Consider the following 24,407-nt stretch of genomic DNA (forward strand, 5'->3'; position numbering starts at 1 on the left):
TTCCCAGTTTTATGAATGCGATTGCCAGCCTGGCTGAGTTTAGCCAGCTGAGGGCAGACCAGGGGTTGAATCTGAAAACTGCTTGGTCCCTGTAGCTCAAGATTGATAACCCACCCCCCACCACCCCCACACCACTCATCCGGCAGACCCCCCACCCGCCCCCTCCTGCCGTGACATTGGTAGAACTTAAAATTGGAATGAGTCACCTATACCACTTTATCAAAAATTCCTTGAGGGGAATCTAGGTATAAATAACAGTTGAAAGTGCTGCATGGAGTTGCTTTGACCAACATTACAACTATTACAAGGATAGCTTTTTTGTTTTAAAAGAAAGGGCAGTTTCTGTAACAGCAAATAAAATTATTTGAGGAAACAAAGATATTGTCAATCACTGAATATTCTATCCATAACATGATAAAAGAAACAACCCTAATTATTATTGTGATTATTATTATTATTATCAATGCTGTCCTCGATTTTTGTGTCTAGAATGTCATATTCAAACTTTAGGATGTACAATCTCAAAATTCCAGAACAAAAAATAAATCAAGTAAAAGCCACCTCTGTGCAATGCCAGTCAGGCCTCGTCCACAGATCATTACCTCCTTCAAGTATTTTCGATATTTTATTTGGAAGCTGAATCAATATTTTCATTTACCTTAGTTGAGAACTGTCACTCGGTATTACAGAACTGGAACTTTGCTGAAAAGAGAGACATGTTGCTGAAGCTTTTTGTCTTGTACTCATCCGGACAAATGCAGGAATGACAAATTTCAAATGATCACCATTTATGTACAGGAGGAAAGGGTGTGGATTGGTTGGCATTGTTATGGAGAAAGCAATGTGGAACTATAGGCTCTCCAAAGTCGCAGGTACTTCAAAGAAGGTGCAAAGCTTGAACATATTCCTTTTGTTTGCAGAGAATGGGTCCCTGCATATGGATGTATGTTGCTTCTAGCAAGTGTAAATGAGCCATGTTACAAGCTCAGCTAATTATCCTAAATTGATAGTTAATGTAGCTGTTAGCACACACAGCATTGTTCAGCAAGTTCTGTCTAATTGCAGAATCAAACATTGAACAGTAGACGTTTTGTTTTGTATTTTGCAAGTGCGGAATGGTTGACTGCGGTTTGTACTAGAAGAGAAAGTACATCGAAATGGACAAACTTGGAATGAAAATGGCAGGAACACGTTGAAAGGAAGTCACATACATTACTCCCTAACTAGTGATAATACATCAGTGACACTAACCCTGGAATTAACTCAATCACATAATTAAGTGAATTTTATCACTTTTAAGAGGTACTTACTGCTGTAAATGTGTTTTATAGGATTAATTCATGGAGAGTTAGGATTTTGTTCACAGAGTGCTTAGGTTTCAAATTTCCCATTTCTGAAATCTGATCTGATTACAGCAAATGTAATTTATTTATTAAAGATTCCACACTGTACAAATAACAAACCAATCTCATTAGTTTTTAATTCCCCCTTGCAAACTAAAGTCAAAATCAAATCTAACTTAAAAAGGATAGCGATTTAAAAAAACGACAAATGCAGAAACCTTAATTAATAACAGAAAAAGCCGGAAATGCACAGCAGGTCAATCAATACCTGAAAGAGAACGAAAGATTAACATTTCAGATGGAAGCCTTCATCTGAGCTCCCATCAAAAGCTCCCACCCAAAACCTTACTCAACCTTTGTCTCTCAAAGAATGATTAAACCGTGATTATGTTCGGCTCTGATGGCTCTTAGACAACCCTTTTTGTCTTGCGATTGCTAATGGGCCCCTGAGGATGGCAGTCATACCACATCAGCCATAACATGCGTTTAACAATATGATTACTATCTAAAACAAAAATAAAAATACCTGGAAAAACTCAGCAGGTCTGGCAGCATCTGCGGAGGGGGATACAGTTAACGTTTTGAGTCCGTATGACCCTTCAACAGAACTAAGGAAAAATAGAAAAGAGGTGAAATATAAGCTGGTTTAAGGGGGGGTGGGACAGGTAGAGCTGGATAGAGGGCCAGTGATAGGTGGAGATAGCCAAAAGATGTCATAGACAAAAGAACAAAGAGGTGTTGAAGGTGGTGATATTATCTAAGGAATGTGCTAACTAAGGATAGAAAGCAGGACAAGCAAGGTACAGATAGCTCTAGTGGGGGTGGGGTGGGGTGAAGGGAAGGGATCTTAGTTTTCTTAGTTCTGTTGAAGAGTCATACGGACTCGAAACGTTAACTGTGTTCCTCTCCGCAGATGCTGCCAGACCTGCTGAGTTTTTCCAGGTATTTTTATTTTTGTTTTGGATTTCCAGCATCCGCAGTTTTTTTGCTTTTATCCTATGATTACTATCTAGGCTGGTTAATGCACAAGTCATATATAGCTCTGTAGGTTGCAGGGGTTACCAGCTGCCTGTCTTTGTAACTTTGTCGCGGGGTTAGCACAGACCCTGGAGAAATATTGTAAATAGGCCCTTTCTCTGTGGCCTCTTAACCAAAGTTATGATGGGATTCCGGTGGTAATCCTGGGAAATATCAGGGACATATTTTGCCAAAATGCCCAGAATTAATCTCCATAATAATCCAAAGAAGACAGTGGCAACAGAATAGGACACAAGGATTAAAAAGATTTTTTGCAGATTTTAAACTACCAAAAATTATGAGAGTTGCATGTTGAGTTACTCTTAATACAGCAGGTCCTCCTTATAACAGACCCTCCAAGGTAGCCCAATCGTCATAACTTGATTCCCGCTGCATTTGCAATGTTGTCATCTGCTACTTGCTCTTTCCTCAGTCAAATCAACCAGCACCTCACCTGGCCTGAAGTACCGAAAGTAGGAAGGTGAAGGGAACCCACAATCTTCTGACTCAGAGGCAAAAACGGTACCATTGAGCTGAGGCTGACACCTCATGCTTGAACACAGAAAGGTATTAGTGGCACAGCATACAAGCTAAAAACTTAACCTTGGTAAGCTGTACTGCTGTGGTGAATTTTGACTAAGCCCTGTAATATTGTGCGAGCAAAAACCCAGCCAAGACAGAGGCATTGTGACACAATGAAGGATCAAATATTTTTGGTAATTCTTAAAGCTTAACTTTATGATGGTATTAATGTGTTACTGCAGGTGCGGTTAAATAAAGCAATGCTAGTTAATGCATTTCTGTAGGGGTCTTGTGGCGCAGGTGGTAGCACCCCTGCTCTAAACTGGAATGCTCCTGGTTTGAGTCCCACTCCAGGGGTTGTTGACCATCAAAGAACCCGCTGGTGCAGGCAAGCCAGCATATATTGCTGTTGGTCCCCAGCCTGGGTAAATCAGGAGGATTAGCAGTCAGAAGGGCATTCAGCTGTAAAACCATCCCTAAATCCAAAAAAGATAGTTGATATGAATGGAGACAGAGAAGAGTGATCAACCAACATTTGGTGTGAGCCATGTAACATGGGCAAAAGCTGAGAGAGGAAGAGTTAGTGCATCTCTTTGTCCAGTTTCATCTGGATGGTGGGAGTGTTGCATGAAATTATGAACTGCATTTGAGTTGGGATTAGTTTGGTCTTGTGTGATGTTGTAAAATTTTGACTCGATTACATAGGACATTGATGTGTTTAGAGCCTGGGTAAATGATAAGAGCATGGTGTGGTTTGACAGCAGGAGTCAGGATGCCGAGTTGTGGGCACATTAGGGAGGGGGTCTCTGGGTGTGAGGCTACAATTAGAAGGGTCTAGAAGGGTCCTATCAAACGAAGGCAATGTCATGGGGGCTACTTCTTAGAAAAGGATGATGCTGTGAAATATTACAATTACAAATCTAATCGGGAGAATAGGTAAGTTGTCTGAAAATTTCTACTGGGACGATTATTGTGATTATTTGTTTTGTCCGAATGTTGTGGGAAACTGCAGCTGTAGGTGAAAGGAAATGAAGTTCAGGAAGAGCACCACACCGCCAGCTGTTAACGTGTTTCAGTTCAAGTGCTGTGTGTTTTTACTGAACATGTAAACTCGTAGGATCACCTATAGGGTGCACGCATTGCATTATATCATTGCTGCTCTTAATATTAATGACCCATGCCGCATATATATCAGAAAATATTTGTAACCAGGCGCCAACGATGGCCATTATTCTTTTACCAGAGCCGCTCTGTGATTGTTTGGTGAATTGATTGATGAATCTTGAAAGAGGAAAAATAATCACATGCTTGTTTGAGGCTTAAGGAACTGAGGCGGTTTAAGGGGGGATTGGGGTGGAATAAAGGACCTGGGAACAGGACATGCGCCAGAGCCCATGATTTATCTCCTGGGCTCTGAATACCAGAGTACAGGAGAGGTGGGGCCAATCATTTTGGAGAATTGTATGGAGGGGTCTTTGGGTCCAGGATGACTGAGGAGATAGTATCTGACATTATAAGATGGGAAACTGGTATCCACTAGTGTTGGGACAGTCCGGTGCTTACCTTGAGGAGTGAAGGAAGGAGTCTGGCATCATTGAAGGTGAGTGTTTGCAGGAGAATTGAGTTTGGAGATTTTGAAAGTCAGTTTCTCAGCACAGAGCGTGTAATCAACACTTAATTGTTCAAATGCTTGTAAAGTCCAGCAAAATCAAGTTGCCTGTGAAAGTCAGCCCTCAATACAGAAGTGAATGTGCCCAGTTTTGTGGTTTCAGTTCCTCTGAAGCAAAAATTCCAAACATAGATATTGCCTTGTTCCTTCAGTTAGCCTAACGTCAACACGAAAAATCAGGCCAGCAGTTTAAATTTAAAACTCCATTCACAGAGAGGATGGAATTTAATGCCCTTCCTCATGGGGGGGGGCGTCATTTAATTGGGCAGGAGAATGATAGGTGTGGAATCCTCCACTTTCCTGCCCCTGCCCCAATTAAGTCCAGGGTGGGAAGGCTCGTTGGCTTGGTGCTAACCGCCGCCAATTAAGTGGTCAGTCAATGCGCACTTAAGGGCCTAATTTCATCACTGCTGGTATTTGCTCAGCGGCGGGCAGGGGAGTCACCACGTGGAGAATCCAAAAAGAAGTCACTCAGGCAGTGCCTAATTGAGGGACCTGGCAACTGCCCCACCCCCATGACCCCCTTCCTGCCCCTCATTCACCTTTGGCCTGGGGTCCTAGGTCTCTCCCTAGGTGCATTGCCAGCAACTACCACCACTCCTGCTGGCACTGCCTGCAATACAAAGCTGCCAGCTCCTGAATAGTTGGCAGCTCTTGGGGATGGGACATCCGCACCCTGGGTCCTCGATTCCGGGAGAGACCAACCACGGGCCACCTAAGCACCGGATCGGCACTTAATTCGGCGGGTCTCCCTGAAAGGAGATGACATGGGTCTCACTCCAGCTCTCGAGCCACCATGTCTGCATTGGCTGTTTGGAAAAGCTTTAATCCCACGCCTCAGCTTTCTCCCTAAAACTGTGCAAATTGATCCTCTTTAGGTATGTGTCTGATTGCCTTTTAGATAGTGCATTCCAGATCACTGCAACCTCATGTGTGAAGAACATTCTCCTAATTTCCCCTCTAGTTCTTTTGCCAATTATGTTAAATCTACGACCTCTTGCTAGAGGAAACAGTATCTCTATTCGCTCAATCAAAACCACTCATAATCTTGAGTACCACTCAATCACTGTCCCCATCCCATCCTCACTGGCGCCTGCCTGACGAGTGCTGGCAAAACTGTTCTCCTTACCTCAACGTCTGGCCTCCAGTGACGATTCTCATGGTGGAATGGCTGCAGTCCCAGGAGTGGCCTCTGCTCCTGGTGCCGCTGCTGGAACTGGACAGCCATTGGCCACCTGATTGGCTGGCAGCTCCTGGAGGTGGGACCTCCTTCCAGATGCAGGCGGAAGCCACAACCTGAGCTAGTTAACAGGCTGACGGCGGTAAAATCAGGTCAGAGCTTCCCGGCCCATGTGAAAGAAGGGAGCAAGCCCCTGTCTTTTCAATCGGTGGGGATGGGGTGGGTCCTCCGCGTAAAATCCCAGCCAACATCTCAGGTTGGTGACCTTTCTCAGGTTGCCAATATTTTAGTGCCATCTCCTTAACTGTCACGTGCGAGAGTTGGCTGCACACCCGCCGACAATGAACCCGCCGACAATGAACCCGCCGACAATGAACCCGCTGACAATGAAAAGGACAGTTAAGGCCATTAATCAATTAATTAAAAGCTATTTTTTGCTGCCCGTCCAACCTTATGATTGGTGGGCGGGCAAATCAGCCAGGCGGCCTTTTGATTTTTTTTTTAGGAAAACTCATCCGCGTCCCGATGTCACCGCAGGTCATTCAGATTTTCAGTCAGGCGGATGCGCAGCCAAGTCAGCTATGTGCCTGCCAAAACTGTCAAAGGCCTGTTAAAAAACTAATTAAAACCGTTAAATGAGCTGCCTGTCCAACCTTAAGGTTGGCGGGAGGCAGGCGAAGAGCCCAGGCGGCCTTCTCATTTTTCATGAAACCTCATCCACGGGCGGGATGAGGTTTCATGAAGCGTTTTAAAATTCAATAAAATGTTAAAAAAAAATTTCATTGACATGTCCCAGCTCATGTGACACTGTCACATGAGGGGACATGTCTTATAATATTTTCTTTTCTGTATTTAGCTTTTAAAAACTTCAACTAATCTCCCGAAAGAGCGCAGGTCCCGACTCAGGGAATCCCCCCCGCCCCCCATCCCTCCCTTGCCCGCACAGGGAGCGCTCAGCACTTCCGGGCGAGCGTCACACTGGGCGGGCCTTAATTGGCTCCGCCCACGTAAAATTGCGGCGCGCAGCCGATCGGGGGCGCCGATCAGGTTCGCGTTCGCTCCTGCCCGACCCCGCACAACCCCCCCCCACCGACAGGGGAAAGTTCAGCCCATGGATCGCTTGTTGATATTCCAACCATTCACTCATTAAATGGTAAAAAGTGCGCATGGAGTCTATCCATTTGTAACCTCCAAAAACCACACAAATCCAGACTTGCGCTGCAGCAGAGAATTGATTACAACAACCATCAGGGTGTTTTGGAAATCCAAGGTGATCTCATGGTGTACCTGGAATAATGTATTTCATTTTCTTTAGTTTGATATATTTGAGTTTTTGTAACACCTTGGCCAGTGCTATTGGGAGGGCTGCATAATAATCATAGGAAGGTTTTGAATCTGGATTGTATTTTCTGAAAATAGAAATTAGGGGAGAAAAATAATTTTATTAATTGAATATAAAGAATCATAAAAATAGGGGATAAAATCAGAATGCGGTTGTATTTAGTTACCACCACAGCTTTCTGCTGGGTAGAACTAACTAAAATGATGAGCACGGACAAAATGCTCGATACTCAATTTAAGTTCACTCCTGATTAAAATTGTATGAACTGAATTGAGTTTTGTAAAGATTCATTTTCTAAAATAAATTGGTGACTCATTCATCATTATTATAAAGGGGAGCCTAGCTCCGCCAGTAGTTTGGTGAGCCTGTCCAGTGAGTAGTTGAGCATTTAACAATTTTTACTGCCTTCGGATTATCAGTGCCCTGGTCCGAAACTGTATCTCTGCGGGTAGGTGATGAGGATGGGATCAGCTCTGATGTCTTCGTGGTTGATCCTCCTGCCAAAACCCACAATTAATGTTCCCACATAAACTTTCACCTCTTTTCTCACTCTTTCCTTCTCCTTGGCTCCATTCCCTCTGTATTCAAATTTAACTCTAGGGTTCTCGCTCTGCATATGTTTTCCTTTTGTTTTTACATCTCACACTCACCCAAAATGGTTGATAAGTACAGTTAGAGAGAGAGAAAGATGGCCAAGTATGGACATTGGAAGCAAAGATCTGACAGCATTGCTCTGGCAACAATTTAAGGAGAAATTGAGAGTAAAAATAGAAGAGGAAGAAGAAAAATTGGATGGGTGGATAACATTGAGAAGTGGACTGAGGGAAGCTTGAAGAAAGCCAGAGAAGTAGCAAGACGATGCCAATGGCCCCACTAAGGCTATGAAGAGAACAAACAAATTAACTCAAACTCTCTCTGCCTATCTGCATGTCTGTCACTCTCTCCTCTTTCCTTTATCTCCCATTGAGGTCTAGAGTCAGACTTGGGGTTCTAAATCTCCATACAGTGACAGAAATGACACCCAACTGGAATGGGAAGGCCAGCAGCTGGGAAGGAAGGGGATGGTAAGCCATGACCTAAGCTAGGGAGAGCATGATTCTATGATGGGAGCACCTGAGCATACTAGTAGAGGTACTGAAGAGGAGGCCTACTCAAAACCTTTCACTGATTGTTCCTTCCTCCACCCACACCGACACACTTTCCCCACAATACTCCAGCCCTGCTTTTTTGGCAGTCCCTGCGCATCATAAGTAATGAGTGATGTACTGGGAGTGCCAAAAAAATAAAAATATTCAATGAGCTTCCCTCACAGGATTGATTGAGAGCAGCCTAGCACATACAAGCATATATAAAACCGTGTGCTGGTGACGACAGAGAAACTGTTAGCCTCCATCATTGTTATCCCACTGAAACTGACATCAACTTTGAGTTGGAGTCACATGTGCAGATTAACGCAGAAGTCGCTGCCAGCGATTCTATGCTTCTCCAAGGAGGTGCTGCTGAGGCACTACTTCCCACATCACCAGAACACAATCTGAAAAACTGAAGAAATTGACACTCTACACAGTGTTAGCCTCACTGTAAAACCCCTTGGAAAAATTACATGTAGTTGAATGGGATGTAACTGGGTTTTGAATGGTGTACTGACTTCATAATTACTATTGAACATCCTCACTGGCCCTGAAAAGCTAATTTTGTATTGTGTATTACCAAATTTCTCCATAAACGATAAAGAAAATGCACATTTCAAACAATATATACTTTTCTCTTTTTAAAAAAGGTGTCTGCTTAGTTTAGCTTCTATCTTGTTTTAATCATAATCGTTTATTTTGGTATCTGAAATTTCAAATTTGAAGTGCTTTTAATTTCCTGATTGGCTGTGTGCGAATATTTCAACGTTATTGGCTCCTTATTTGCTTGCTGACATAGAAACATAGAAAAATAGAAGCAGGAGTAGACCATTCAGGCCTTCAAGCCTGCTCCACCATTCAATTTGATTATGGCTGACCCTCTATCTTAGTGCCATACTCTCTCCCCATACCCCTTGACACCTTTAGAGCCCAGAAATCTATTTCTTTCTTAAATATATTCAGTGACTTGGCCTCCACAGCCCTCTGTGGTAGAGAATTCCACAGGTTACCACCCTCTGAGTGAAGAAGTTTCTCATCTCAGTCCTAACTGGCCTACCCTGTATCCTGAGATCATGACCCCTTGTTCTAGACCCCCCCCAGCCAGAGGAAACATCATCCCTGCATCCAGTCTGTCCAGCCCTGTCAGAATTTTATATGTTTCAATGAGATCCCCTCTCATTCTCCTAAACTCCAGTGAATACAGGCCTAGTCGGCCCAATCTCTCCTCATTCGACAATTCTGCCATCCCTAGAATCAGCCTGGTGAACCTTTGCTGCACTCCCTCTATGGAAAGGATATCCTTTCTTAAGTAAGGAGACCAAAACTGCACACAATACTCCAGGTGTGGTCTCACCAAGGCCCTGCACAGCTGCAGTAAGATATCCTTCCTCCTGTACTCAAGTCCTCTTGCAATGAAGGCCAACATACCATTTGCCTTCTTAACTGCTTGCTGCACCTGCATGCTTGCTGGCTTTCAGTGATTGGTGTACAAGGACACCCAGGTCCCTTTGTACATCAACATTTCCCAATCTATTACCATTTAAATAATAATCTGCCAGTCTGTTTTACCTACCGAAGTGGATAACTTCACTTATCCACGTTATACTGCATTGGCCATGTATTTGCCCACTCAACTCAACTTGTCTAAATTGCCTCTTAACATCCTCCTCACTACTCACATTCCCACCTAGTCTTGTGGCATCATCAAACTTGGAAATATTACATTTGGTTCCCTCATCCACATCACTGCTGTAGAACACCAACACATCCCCTCGATTCGGCGTCAGATTTAAACTGTTGTCGAGAGAGGGAAAACCATGCCACAAAAATAACAGGACCTTACTTTGAGGGCAGAAGCGAGCACCCTTGTTTTGTTGTTGACCGTAAGCTCTGGGGGCAATGTATTTGAGGGCTACTGCTCCCAACAATGCAGTTCTGGACCAGCATTGTTAAACCAAGTGGTGTTCTACCCCTTAAAATTCCACCATTTTGGAGTGAATTAAGTGTGAAACCAGAGCCATACATACTTTGGTTGATAACTTTATTTCCAAATTAAATACAGCAGTGAAATGTAAGAAGTAAAAATGACTGCAATTAAGAGTTTAGACTAACACTCAGGTATCACTCGCAGACATACAACATAGGCAGAATCTAGAAACTCGATCTGCTTTTTCTTCAGTTTAAAAGTTTTTATAGGTTTAAAACACAACCAGTCACCCCTCTCCTGTTCTTACTTAGTTCTGTTGAAGGTCATGAGGACTCAAAACGTCAACTGTACTCTTCTCCGCCGATGCTGCCAGACCTGCTGAGTTTTTCCAGGTATTTTTGTTTCAGTCCCCCAACACTCCTCTTGCTCTCATGTAGCTAAAGAGAGCTCTTCCATGTGGCCAGCTGGATAATCTCTCTCACTGAATATTACAACCACCTCCTTATAATCTGAGGCTCACTCAGTATGCAAACGGGGAGCCCTCACAGATTCAACGTGCCGAACGACCTCCTTCTGTGTCGTAATGATTCCATGACTACAGGTGGATTCCTTGTAGGTTCGACGTGTGGATTGCTCAGTGACATTCCAACCAGGCTCATTAATAAAGAGCACTCCAAGCACACCCATCTGCAACCCTCAAACACCACATTCGCACTTCAGTAGAGAATTGGTTACAATAACCATCAAGGTATTTGGGAAGCCCAAGAGATCTCATGGTGTACCTGAAATAATGTGTTCTATTTTCTTTAGTTTAAACCATTTGAGTTTTTGTAACATTATAGTCAGAGTTATTATATTGAATGTAGGCACCAGAACAAAAATTATGATGACTTTGTAATAATCATGGGAAACGTCTGGCTTCAGGCTTGAATCCTCTGAAGTAGAAATTTTTTTTAAAAAAAAAGAGGGAAAAAGGGTTTTATTCATTGAATATAAGGAATCATAAAAATATAAGCGACAACATCCTTACGATTTTATCAATTATCAGTGCAGTTAATGAAGGGTAGATGAAGCTAAAACAATGACAATTGGCAAATTATTTAATCCAGCCCACTTGATATTAAATACACCATTGATGCAAGTTTGCCTTTAGAAAATAATTTACAAAACAAAAAAAAACTAAGATAATAAATTGCGACTCATCAATGTCCATGAAATCAGGCTGTATAGTTGTTATGGTGCAACAGGCATCCGAAACCGTCGGCTATGATGCTTCTAGCGTGGCGCACCCTGACTTTAAAGGGGCACCAGCATGTGCGGCAAAATCATGGAGTGGGGGCAGACTGTAGCACCAAACAGCCTCTAATGATTATTCACGCACAAACTGCCGCTTTGGACTGGAGAGGTTCAGTTAACACCCTTTCTTAATCACCCTTTCTTAATCACTCTTTCAGCTGCAGCAGGGGCTACCTACTAGCGCCATTTAAAAATGGCCACCTTTCAGATGAGGTGCTTTTGATTTTCCTTTGCTGGTGCAAAGTTTGGAGGGGTGGCTCTACGTTGTGTTATTGGAGGAATATCGCAACTTTTAGGATTTACAAGGAAGAGATTCTGGATCTTGGCAAGGGAGATCAGAGGAGTTGGAAGAGGATCTGATCTGAAGAAGAGTCACACGGACTCTGGGCTGGACCTTCTGGTTGGCGAGTGGGGGCAGGGCCCGCTCGCCGACACATAAAATGATGCGGGATGATGTCAGGTGGTACTCCTGATGTCACCTCGCGTCAATTCCATTTCCAGGTCAGCGGGGGCACAGCCGGATCAGCTGCGTGCCCGCCGACCTGTCAACAGCCTATTGAGGCCATTGAAAAAGTCATTATCATTAATGGACCTGACCGTCTAACTTTAAGGTTGGCGGGCAGGCCGGGAGCCCTGGCAGGCTTAAGAGAAAGCATGAAACCTCATCCACGGGCGGGATGAGTTTTCATGACGGTTTTTAAATACTTAATAAAGGTTTCAGTAAAGAAATACTGCATCTGCAGTATTTTGCCTTTATTATAGAGGAATTGGAAGGGCTGTCAGGAGAAAAAAAATCTGTTTTAGTAATGGGGGAACTATACCTTGTCATTTCCTTACATTCTTTGACAACGTCACTGTTATCAGTTTTTAAAAGGAACACACATTTCTCCTCGTTTGCCTAAGGTAATTGCAAAACATTTTTCTGTTGCTTTTCATAGCTGTTGCAAGTTTCTTTTCATTTTCCCTTTTTTGTAGACCCTGTTTTGTCACTCATTGCTATTCTTTGTATCCTTCTCAGTTGTCAGGATTTGTGCCATCTTTCCATTTTTATATGCTTCCTCTTTTTGTTTGCGTTGTCTCTTGCCTCTACTTGCCAAGGCAAAAACAACCATGGACAATTGGAGCTCCCTCTTAAGGATATAAAATAGTTTTGCGTCACCTCCCCACTGATCTCCTGTCATTTTGCTCAATAGACTGTAACCTCTCCAGTCTGAAATGTTTGGGACCAAATCATTTCTGAGTTTTCAGAGTTGTAGAACGGTGTTAGAATGCCTAACCAGAAGTGTGTGAACGGAAAATGCTGTAGATATTAATACTTACCCGAAACATAAAAAAGAGTGATGAAACATTATAAAGCAGTAATAACAACTGTTTTACTTATCCAAATACTGGGGTGCTTGGGTCTGCTCCAAACAATGGGCATTTCCGAAGAAAAGATTACGTGGCCGGAGAGATTACAGTGTACCAGGTTTTCCCTCTTTACAGTTTCCCTCTGTCTCATCCTATTGAAGTCGGCCTTACCTAAATCTAGAATTTTAGTAACCATTTCATGTTTCTACCTTTCAAACAATACATTGAACTCAATTGTGTTATCGTTGCTGTTAGATAAATGCTCACATTCCATTAGGCTGTTTACTAAGTCTTGCTCATGATTCATTACTTAACTGAATACAGCCCATCTCCTTGCTGGCTACAGGACATAATGCGACAGAAAACTATCTTGGACACACTTAAAATTTCATTCCCTTTCTGACACGTGCTAGTCTGCTCATCACGATTTATCTAAGAGCTAAAATCGCCCATTAAAACCATTCTTTGTTACATGCTTGTCTAATTTCTGCATTTATACAAAATCGACCCACTTCAGAGGTGTTACCAGAAGGTTTATACACCGCAGTTTTAAAATCCCCTTTACATTTCCTAATTCTACTCATTATGTCACCACTTCCCCACTTATACGTTAATTATGAGTAGGTGTGATGAAGAACAGCTTTCCATTTAATTTGTTTTATGTAATGCCAAGCACCACACCATTAAATGTGATTGTGTTCCAACAAGCCTCTGGCTGCTTCATTAGTTCTGCAGGTGCAGGGTAACCCATGAGGTTATGAGTGACTTGTTTTGTCACTGAACTTTATTGAAATGGTACATAGCGCCTGTTGTGGGCCAAGTAAATGTTGCTCTCAGGTATCAGGCATGGAGCCTGCAACCCTGGCATGTGTTGCTGGTTCATCTTTGGTAGGCTAGCTGAAGGAGCGTTGGTTCAAAGCCTCCCAGGTGTCCCTGCCTCCCTGGAGGTTGCCCAGGTCAGTGTCTATCCCCTCAGCGTACTCCTGACTGTGCTGGATCTCACTATAGCTCGCATTAGCGAGCCCACCCACCCCCCTTATCCCGCCTGTGGATGGGGTTTTTGAAAATAAGGCCTACCCGCCTGCCCGTTGCGCCCATGCCATGCCCCTGAAAAATCGCACAGGCTGTGTAAAATCAAAGACAATCGGTGGCTCAAAGGACTTCACTGACCTGTTAATTAATGGCGGGTACGCCTCCGTCATCATCACGTGACCCCCCGCCCCCCCCAACCACTAACCAAACATCGCGAGGGTGAGCGGCGACGTCAGGACGCCTGCCCGACGTCATCACGCGTCATTTTACGTACGTCAGGGCGTGTCGGGGGCCCCACCCACCCCCTCAGGGAGTGTCGGGGGCCCCCCCACCCCCTCAGGGAGTGTCGGGGGCCCGCCCCCCTTCAGGGCGTGTCGGGCCCGCCCCCCCTCTCAGCGCGTGTCTGGACCGCCCCCCTCTCAGCGCGTGTCGGGACCGCCCCCCGCACGCCGAATGTAAAATTCTGCCTAGTGACCTTACCTTACATGAGCTTTTGGAACTTTGTCCAGCATTCCAGTCAATTTCTTGGGGCTAGACTCACACAATCGGCCTACCTGGCCACCCTTTCCTTCTCAGGCTGGTGGTGCTTCCAGGGTCCTCCAGCCTCTCCTTTTAACCTCCCATCACCAAAGCCTTTAGGGCTACATCCAACAAACCCCGGGGGCCCCTCTCTCTCTCTGGCTGGTTGCTCCATTTGCTGCCCTCAACCTTCCAGCCATGCCCTCCTGAAAGTGTTACGGCATCTCCTGTTGTAACGAGTGCAGCTGCTCTTTAAGAGCTCCACACTACCTGTACATCATTCATGCCAGCCACACACTGGGGTTCCAGCCGGTCAAAACGTGTTTTATTGCAATAAAAGTGGGAGAGCAGGTTAGGTGGGGTCTCCCACATTGAGCCTAAATCCAATTTTCACCCCAAAAAGGTACTAAAAAAAAGAAAGGCTCAGTTCTGCCAGTGACTCCCTAAATCTGTCTAGCGAGCAGCTGAATGATGTAGCCTTGCGTTCAATGTGCGCTGAATGAGTTGCTAATAGCTGGGACCTCAGTACCAAATGACAACTGGTCTAAAAGCCCTGCTGACTCCACTCTGAAACTGCACCCTTGCAGAAAGAAACCCAGGTGCCACTCTGACGTTTCCACGGTAGATCCTCCCGTTAAAACCCACCAGTAATGCACATGTAAGCAATAACCCACCCAAGTACAATAGCGGCCTTGACCCTTCAGGAGAGGAGGCGGAAAATTGGTGAAAAAAACAGCAGAGCTTACCTCTAATTAACAAAGTAAGTGTCCGCGAGATAGTTTGATTGACAGCAGCATTTCTTAAAACAAATGTATAGGTTCGGTTTCTTTCTGCGACATTGATTTCCATGGTGCTTCGGACTGTGTGCAGACCATCAGCAGTTTGAGCGTAGGAACTGTTGGACAAAGAGGAAACATGTAGGTTGTCTCCATTGTACCAAGAAACATTAGCCTTTGGGTAGCCACAGGACGCAAATGTTAAAATGGTACTCAACAGTTTCTGTTCGACGATCAGCATTGGCTCATTGTAGTAGGCTGTGAAATAACAAAAGTAATAAGTGAAACAATGCCATTGCCGGAGGCTTTTGGTGTAAGTGATGTAGGCAGCATGCAAATGTTATGCTAATTACTAATGATAATGATCTAGGTGGCCCAAGTTTGTGCGGGGCTCAAGACTACTTAAAACTAGCCTGCACTACTTAAAGCTGGTCTCCACCTCAAAGGTGAAATGCTTTCTGGCTGCAGTAGGACCTGACTGCACACACATATCACTCTGCAGGCACTGCATCTCAAAGATGAGATGTTACCAAACTGCAAAAGTTTTCACTCACTCAAATGCGCAGTTGCTGTGTGACTATGTCCAGCACATCATGCTGGCACATGCCCACTATCCTGGCAGCAGTCATGAGGAGTCCATTCTGTACTAGGATGTAGCACAGTCTCAATCAATGGGTGGGAATCAGATAGCTTCCCTATTAAATCTGGAGTCAGGCAGGGCTGTCCTCTCTTGCCTGTTCTTTTCGTGTGTTGCATAGGACCCTTTGCTGAGTCCATCAGGAAGGATCTGGGCATAACAGGAGTGACGATCCCAGGCAGTGGAGGCACTCAGGTCAAAGCCTCCCTGTACATGGATGATGTCGCCGTCTTCTGCTCGGATCCGCTGTCGGTGCGCGGACTGATCCACATCTGCGACCAGTTCGAACTGGCCTCGGGAGCCAAGGTAAATCGTGGGAAGAGCGAGGCCATGTTCTTTGGGAACTGGGCTGACTGATCCTTTGTCCCCTTCACTGTCAGGGCTGACGGCCTGAAGGTGCTGGGGATATGGTTCGGAGGGACCAGGGTATGCGTTAGAAACTGGAAGGAGCGAGTGTCTATGGTGAAAAGAAAACTGGGCATGTGGGAGCGATGGTCCCTCTCCATTGCGGGTAAGAACCTGGTCATCAGGTGTGAGGCACTCTCGCTGTTGCTGTACGTGGCGCAGGTCTGGCCCATTCCACACTCCTGCGCGATGGCGATCACTCGAGCCATCTTTCGCTTTATCTGGAGGTCGAAAATGGATCGTGTCCGCAGGGACGCGATGTACAAGCCTCTAGATAAAGGGGGAGAAAACGTGCCCAACATCGCCCTCATACTGATGGCCACCTTTGTGTGTGGCTGCATCAAGCTGTGCATAGATCCTCAGTACGCAAACACCAAGTGTCACTACGTGCTGAGGTTCTACCTGTCCCCGGTGTTGCGAAGGATGGGTCTGGCCACTCTGCCGCGGAACGCTCCAAGTAGTTGGACTGTGCCATACCACCTGTCCCTCGTGGAAAAATTTAGGCAGAGAAACAGCTTTGACCACAAGTCCATCAGACAGTGGTCGGCACGTAACGTCTTAGAGGCCCTGCGGGAAAAGGAGAGGATGGATCCTGTGGGATGGTTCCCCGAGCAGACTGTCAAAGTCATTTGGCAGAATGCCTCATCGCTAGAACTTTCCAACAAGCACCAACAAGTTTGGCTGGTGGTGAGAAAGGCCCTCCCCGTCAGATCCTTCCAACACGGCAGGAGTCTCTCCCTCTCTGCACGTTGCCCTCGAGGTGGCTGTGGTGGGGACAAGACCGTTGTTCACTTCCTTGTAGATTGTGCCTTTGCAAAGAAGGTCTGGAGAGAGATGCAGTGGTTTCTGTCGAGGTTCATCCCGAGCAGTTCTGTGACACAGGACTCTGTGCTCTACGGGCTGTTCCCAGGGACACACACCGAGACAAACATCAACTGCAGCTGGAGGATCATCAACTCGGTGAAAGACACTCTTTGATCTGCCCGAAACTTGTTGGTCTTCCAGCGCAAAGAGTTGTCTCCGACCGAGTGTTGCAGACGGGCACATTCCAAGGTCCAGGACTACGTGCTGAGGGACGCACTAAAGCTTGGGGCAGCTGCCGCAAAGGCGCAATGGGGAAGGGTCGCTGTCTAAGACCTTTCTGCCACAGTGCACCGAGAGACTGGGAACTGTTTAAATCCCCTCGGGCTGTACAGCTCAAAATGAATGTCTGCAAATGATTGTAATATTCATTGATTGTATTGGTGCACCTCGTGATACAGGTTGTAGAAGTTGAACCTGATTGTACCTTTGTGATGGCGATTTTGAAATGGTTTGGAATGTTCTTCCAGATATTTTATGAATAAAGTATATTTTTCCAAAAAAAAACTAGGATCCTGACACACTGAAATCCAGGGGAACAGTCACTTTCACACTCCCCTACAGTGCCGTCCTTGTACAGCTCTGAGGCTGCAGGTCTGGTTCCAAGAGGTGACAATGTTTTGTGACCACCTTTGTGAATCACAGACAACAAACACACTGCTCCTGGCTTAGGTGGAGGTGAGAAAAATTCTTCTGGAAGACTCCAGGTGGATAAGGCCTCCTCCTGAGAATCTTCTCCCACCCCCCAACCCAGTTGTCCTCCTCCCGCAGAAAGAAGCGTGTCTTATTTGCCACCTCTGTACCGTCTCCATCCCACGTTGCAACCGTAGGGGAAATGCTATGGTATCTGGGACATGCCAGAGCCTTTACAATCACAACCAATGCCTTCTCTACATGCAGTACCGCTCCCTGAAGAGTTCACCGACTCTAATCAGCTCTTCAAAACACCCAGCTCTTCCACAAACACAAACCAAGCCAGTAGGAGATTACTCAACAACTGATCTGTAAGTTGTTAATGGTCCCCTCAAATAGCACTATTGGCAGTGCTATTTCTTTCTACTGCTGAATCCAGGTTTGGACGTATATGCTTAAGAGATAATGTTAACCAGGATGATGTGGTTCAAAATAGCAGTGCTGGTGTCAAATCAGTATTAGATACTGACTGACATCAGGATCTGCTGACTCTCCAGCACACGCTCATAACACACACACTAACTCCCTCACCAAGATGGTGTTCTGGAGAGAGGAGGGCCAGGAAATTCAGCCCCCAATACTATTTTAAGTCATAAAACTAACTGTTCCAATATAGTGATTCTCTTCTAACTTTATCCAATGATCTTAGAGAAAGGCACTTTGAGAAATGTATTGCTAACACAGGTTATATATAATGGCCATAATAGCTTCATTCTGCTCTGTGCTTAACACTTAATGAGGAGATGTTTACAATACATGATATGTTACTCATTCGCGATAAATAAATAGAGAGGATGTTTTGCAGGTACCTTGCATGAAGCATCACTTATTTCATAGTTTCCCACCTTGCCTGAAAGAGAAATATATTAAGTCTACTTACCTGCAAGTATGACAGAAATTATCGTTTCTTTATTTCCACTGACATAGCACTGGTATTTTCCATCGTCCTCTGGGCTTACACTGGCTAGTCTCAACGAAGCATTTCCATTTTTAAACTCCTCTGAGAATAGGCTTGTCCTGCCTGAATATCGAGGGGATTGCTTGCTGAGCTGGTCTTTTCCATAATAATAACTGTGGACAACCTCATTTGTCTCGGCACGCTGCCAAGTGACAACAATGCTCTCTAAGGATGCAACTACTGTGAAGCTGCATTTGAGCATAATAGTTTGGTTAATGATTGCCGTTAGATTCTCATTAACCATTTGGATTTCGAATCCTGCTGAAAATCAAAGGAGAAAAATAAAATGTTGGAAATCTGAAACAAATACAGAAATACAGTGTCTGCAGAAACATACAAAGAAAATGATTTGCATTTATATAGTGCGTTCACAACGGGAGGGGCATCGGGTGGCCCGTTCACCCATGGGTTACTTAATGGCCACTTAAGGGCCTCCTCCTGCCACGACTGGGATTTTATCCATGCCAGTGCATGCGAGAGCCAAGTGTCAGCCATGGGGCTAGGGTGGGGTGCCTCCTGTTTGGGGACCCTGTGCCCAATGGAGCTCCCCAACACCATCCCCACCCCTCCCACCCAAGGCAGTTTCCCGACGCTCCCACTCAGCCCTTAATGACCCTGGCCTCCCACCCCAAGTCCCTGGCAAAACCCTGGATTTACCTCGAAGTACCACTCTCTGCAGAGTTCATCAACTCTAAATCATCTCTTCAAAAAAAAACCCAGCCCCTTCCACAAACACAAACAGGGCCAGTAAGATTATTCAACAACAGAGTTGCAAGTTGTGGACGGTTCCCTTAAATAGCACTGATAGGGTGGCGGCCAAGGGGGGAAAATTCTTTCTACTGGCTGAATCCTGGTTCAAATGTATATGCTTAGGACAGAATGTTAACCAGGGTGATGAGGTTCAAAATGGCAGCGCTGGTATCAAATCAGTATTAGATGCTGACTGACATCAAAATTTGCTGGCTCTGCAATACCTCGAGCACATGTGTATAAAACATACACACTAACTCCCACACCAAGATAAGGCTCTAGCCTCCAGTACTATTTTTAAGTCATCATAAAGGGTTCCTGGTTCCCCTTCTTCAGTCCCAGCAGTAGCCACCAATTCTGGGGGCGCTGCTGGACCTCAAGATCTGCTGGCCAGCTGATGGCCGACAGCTCTTGGAGGTCAGACTTCCTCTCCAATGGGGATGGAAGTCCTGCCCCAAGCCAATTAACAGGGAATCAAGACTGAAGACCAATTCGGTCAAGCAGGGTGGTTGGAATAATTGGATCACATAAGTAAGGGCAGAAAGGAAGAAAAAATGACTTTGAGTCATTCACTTTACCAGCATAAATTGGCTTATATTTCTGATCTTAGAGACAACATTCTAATGGAGAAACAGCCCTTTGTCTTCACTGGCTCTCAGGACTATACCATGGAGCATTGATTAAAACTTTATATGTGGCCAACAACGTTCCCATTAACTTACAATTCACTAGCTACAGAAAGAATTATGCAATGTTATAGTACAGAAGGAGAACATTTGGCCTGTTGAGTTTCTGCCAGTTCTGTACAAATATTGAGCAGTGACAAAAAAAAGGAAAACCCGCAAGTCATATCTAATTTCTTGAAATTATTAAACCATTGATGACTTACCACCAACTGCGAGTTGCCCCCAGAGAATAAGAAAATTGAAGTGAGATTTGGTTCCCATTGCTGCTTCACTTTGCTGATAAACTTCCCAAAGAAAGGACAAACAAGGCAAATTATTAAGTGAGTTACTCAACCGTAATCGACAAGTTTGCACAAGTGGTCATTCTACATTTGTGCTTTTTGCGGTCTTGTGGAGTCCGTGGACCACGTTTATATAGGGTGTTGTAGGCTGCACTCCCTTTTTAGTTATTTAAAAAACCTTTTGTTACTATTTTGTTTGCACTTCAGTCCCACGCTCCTGATCTACGGACACCCGGTGCGGAAGGGGGTCGGGACGGAGGAGGACCTCCTCGTGAACCTGCTCCTGGGCTTGGCCAGGTTGGCCATTAACAAGTCCAGGCAGCGGGCAATCGAGGGGGGAGTCCCGCCCGATTGTTTGTCCCTCTTCCGCGGCTACGTTCGCGGCCGGGTGTCCCTGGAAAGGGAGCACGTGGTGTCTGCCGGCACCATCGAGGCCTTCCGTGCCCGGTGGGCACCGCGGGGGCTGGGGTGTTTTGTTGACCCCTTTAATCACATCTTGGTTTGATGTTTGTAAGGTTCCTTTAAAGTTTTTCCTTGATTTTACAGCTGACCTGAATGAGGGGCTGTGCTTGATTTCTCCCTTGTTATTGTTAATTTAGTTAATTGTTTTGACTCTACAAGAGATACATTTGTGAACCCCGAAAGTGAATGGCTATTTGGCAAAGGGAGGCACCACAGCCTCGTCTCACTGCCCTCACGCGATGACCAGAACGGTGGCTTCCAACCAAGTTACTGTGGAGGGATCAGGAGTAGCTTTTCCCATGTGTAGTGCAGCAAAATTACCGCACTCGCAGAGGCGTTGACTCGTTAAGCGATTAACTTGCAAATACCAATCCAGGTTAAAAAATAACTGCCAACCCAGGCATTTCTTCCGAAGCAGTAAATGGGAGAGGGGGCGGGGTCACTTCCTTCTAAGTAACAATGCCCCATTTACCTTCCACCCTGAGGACAGGAGAGGTTGCTCATGGCGCTATGCAAATACTGCTACCTTCTCTCCGGAGTCCCAGGCTGTTCCCTCTCTGACCTTATAATTTGTTCCGATTGCAACGCGCGGAGGAAACTTAATCAGCCAAACGAGGATGGAAGCAAGAGTTTCAAAGGACATCTTTACCTCTTTTGAGTGTCACCCTTCCCGAGCTCGGAATAAGCAGTAATTTCGCTCCGCGGGTTGGAGCCGAGCTGTCAGCAGCAGCAGAGCTGGAGGGGTCTGTGTCAGTGAGGGAACCTCGGAGCTGTTACTTAAGTTCTGCTCGTTCCTGACGCAAGCGGGCGTTTCCAGACGAGAAAAGCTGGCTGCTTCTTACTGACGGCCGGGGGGGCAACCAAGAGCAAACTCAAAAAAAAACACACACACACACACACACACAAATCCAGGGCAACCATTTCAAAACACAGAACAACACGACCTGTCACGAAAGGTTAGAATTCTGATCAGCTTTTCCCAAGAATTCTGTTCAAGATCTGAGAGAGAAGGGAGGGGAAGAAGTGTTTTGCTGACAACTGGCTAGGAAATGCTGGCTCAAACAAAGCTACACAGACGAACTCGCACGTAGCAGGCTACTCATTATAGCCAGGGAGAGAAATCATGGGTAAAAACAACAAAAAAAACTACTGCGGATGCTGGAAATCCAAAACAAAAACGGAATTACCTGGGAAAAACTCAGCAGGTCCGGCAGCATCGGTGGAGAAGGAAAAGAGTTTGACGTTTCGAGTCCTCATGACCCTTCAGCAGAACTGAGTATAGTTAGGAGAGGGGTGAAATATAAGCTGGTTTAAGGTGGGGGGAGAGAAGTTGAGGGGGGGTGTGGTTGTAGGGACAAGCAAGCAGTGATAGGAGCAGATAATCAAACGATGTCACAGACAAAAGGAACAAAGAGGTGTCGAAGGTGGTGATATTATCTAAGAAAATGTGCTAATTAAGAACGGAGACGGAGACAGTCACTGAGAAAGGAGATATGGCTGTGAAAGCGGGTTTTAGTAAACACCTTGTCAAACACCAGGAGAGAAATGGAAAGCAATGAAGGTGAACAAGGCAGAAGAGACAGACGGAAATCCTGTCGGAGAGCAGAGCAATACTTCTTCAAGGTAGGCATTTCTTGAAGAGGAGTGGCAGTCAATTAAACACAGAGATAAAAACAAAAAACTACTGCGGATGCTGGAAATCCAAAACAAAAACAGAATTACCTGGAAAAACTCAGCAAGTCTGGCAGCATCGGCGGAGAAGAAAGGAGTTGACGTTTCGAGTCCTCATGCTGTGTTTAATTGACTGCCACTTCTCTTCAAGAAATGCCTACCTTGAAGAAGTACTGCTCTGCTCTCCAACAGGATTTCCGCCTGTCTCTTCTGCCTTCTTCAACTTCATTGCTTTCCATTTCTCTCCTGGTGTTTGACAAGGTGTTTACTAAAACCCGCTTTCACAGCCATATTTCCTTCCTCAGTGACTGTCTCCGTCTCCATTCTTAATTAGCACATTTTCTTAGATAATATCACCACCTTCAACACCTCTTTGTTCCTTTTGTCTGTGACATCTTTTGATTATCTGCTGCTATCACTGCTTGCTTGTCCCTACAACCACACCACCTCCCCAACTCCGCCCCCCCCCACCTTAAACCAGCTTATATTTCACCCCTCTCCTAACTTTACTCTGTTCTGCTGAAGGGTCATGAGGACTCGAAACGTCAACTCTTTTCTTCTCCGCCGATGCTACCAGACCTGCTGCGTTTTTCCAGGTAATTCTGTTTTTGTTGAGAAATCATGGGCTCTGGTGCTTGTCCCGTTTCTGGGCCCCTTATCCCATCCCTGTCCTTTAACCCTCTCTCAATCGTGCATGATATTTTTTCCCATTCATGATTCACCTATCAATTCACTCAACAATCACAGGAAAGGCGCTGGTGAAATGATGACCCCCTATCATTGGCATCTGGTTAGAAATATCATCTGATATATATGCAGCATAGGTCATTAATATGAAGAGCAGCAATGATATAATGCATAAGATACAGGCAAAACACTTCAAAGGATTATGGTCTGTATAAACTATTGTTTCTGATGAATTGTTTGCAACATAAATTTCAAAATGTTGCAATGCTAACATCAAACTCAAACTCCCTTTTTTGATTGTTGAATATCTTCTGTTGTATATTCAGCTTCCGTGAAAAATACCCTATCGGTTTTTCAATTCCAGTGTCATCTTCTTGTAACCATACGGCCCCAATGCCTATATCGCTTGCCTCAATGGCCAACTTGAATTGCTCGGCATAATTGGGTACTGCCAACACTGGTGTTGCAGCTAATACAGTTTTCAAACTATCAAATGACTTCTGACACCCCAGTGTCCATTGAAACTTCTTGTTCCTTTTTAATAGTTCAGTCAGTGGAGCAACCACTTGGCTAAAGTTTGGTACAAATTTCTGGTAAAACCCACTCATGCCCAGAAATCTCAAAACTTCTCATTTTGTTGTAGGCACAGGGAAATCCATGATAGCCTTGACTTTCACATCTCTCGGAGCCACCTTACCATGTCCAATGGTATGGCTTAGATACGTAATTTGCGCTTTTGCAAATTCACTTTTAGCCAAGTTCATCACTAAATTAGCTTCTTGTAGCTGAGTAAATAATTCTTCCAGTTGCTGTAAATGCTCCTCCCATGTCTGACTGAAAACAATTAGATCATCAATATAAACCGCACAATTGCTTACACCTTCAATTACTTTGTCAACTTTTGAAATATCGCAGGTGCATTCTTCATACCAAATGGCATCACTTAAAACTGATATAGTCCACTTGGCATTACGAAAGCTGATATCTCCTTTGCTCTTTCCAACAATGGTACCTGCCAATATCCTTTTAGCAAGTCGATATTTGTGATAAATTTCAATTGTCGCACTTTCGCAATGTAATCCTCCAACCGTGGTGTGGGATATGAATCCGCTTTCGTCACCGCATTCACCTTTCGATAGTCCACACACAGTCTTTGTGTTCCATCGGTCTCGGTACCAGCACAATAAGCGAACTCCAGTTACTGAAACTAGAC

General features: G+C 45.0%; 2 protein-coding genes across 7 annotated transcripts in view; one reads left to right on the forward strand and one right to left on the reverse strand.

The window, feature by feature from the left end:
* The first annotated feature begins 805 nt into the window (after window positions 1-805).
* Window positions 806-24,407, forward strand: part of LOC144696063 (F-box only protein 39-like) — a 63,473-nt gene continuing 39,871 nt past the window's right edge. The window contains exons 1-2 of one of the 4 annotated variants that reach the window (XM_078567269.1): window positions 806-872; window positions 2,794-2,967. The gene's annotated coding sequence lies outside the window, so the exon portion shown is untranslated. Of the gene's footprint in view, window positions 887-2,793; window positions 2,968-12,316; window positions 12,330-24,407 lie in introns of those variants that run through there. The other 3 variants (XM_078567270.1, XM_078567272.1, XM_078567271.1) reach the window with 3 other exon arrangements.
* On the reverse strand, window positions 10,228-20,375 carry LOC144696066 (CD276 antigen-like). Of its 3 annotated transcripts, XM_078567285.1 has the most exons (5): window positions 20,297-20,375; window positions 18,580-18,918; window positions 15,074-15,361; window positions 10,549-11,065; window positions 10,228-10,427 (listed from the first exon to the last, which is right to left on the reverse strand). In XM_078567285.1, exons 1-4 carry the CDS (start codon window positions 20,352-20,354, stop codon window positions 10,902-10,904), a joined length of 849 nt encoding a protein of 282 aa, XP_078423411.1. In that variant the 5' UTR covers window positions 20,355-20,375; the 3' UTR covers window positions 10,228-10,427; window positions 10,549-10,901. The 3 variants fall into 3 exon arrangements, with proteins under 3 accessions (XP_078423411.1, XP_078423412.1, XP_078423410.1); XM_078567286.1 differs by lacking the exons at window positions 10,228-10,427; window positions 10,549-11,065 and adding an exon at window positions 11,428-12,515; XM_078567284.1 differs by lacking the exons at window positions 10,228-10,427; window positions 10,549-11,065 and having other exon boundaries at window positions 14,695-15,361.

The sequence above is a fragment of the Cetorhinus maximus genome, chromosome 21 (assembly GCF_964194155.1).
Source record: "Cetorhinus maximus chromosome 21, sCetMax3.hap1.1, whole genome shotgun sequence".
Classification (NCBI taxonomy): Eukaryota; Metazoa; Chordata; class Chondrichthyes; order Lamniformes; family Cetorhinidae; genus Cetorhinus; species Cetorhinus maximus.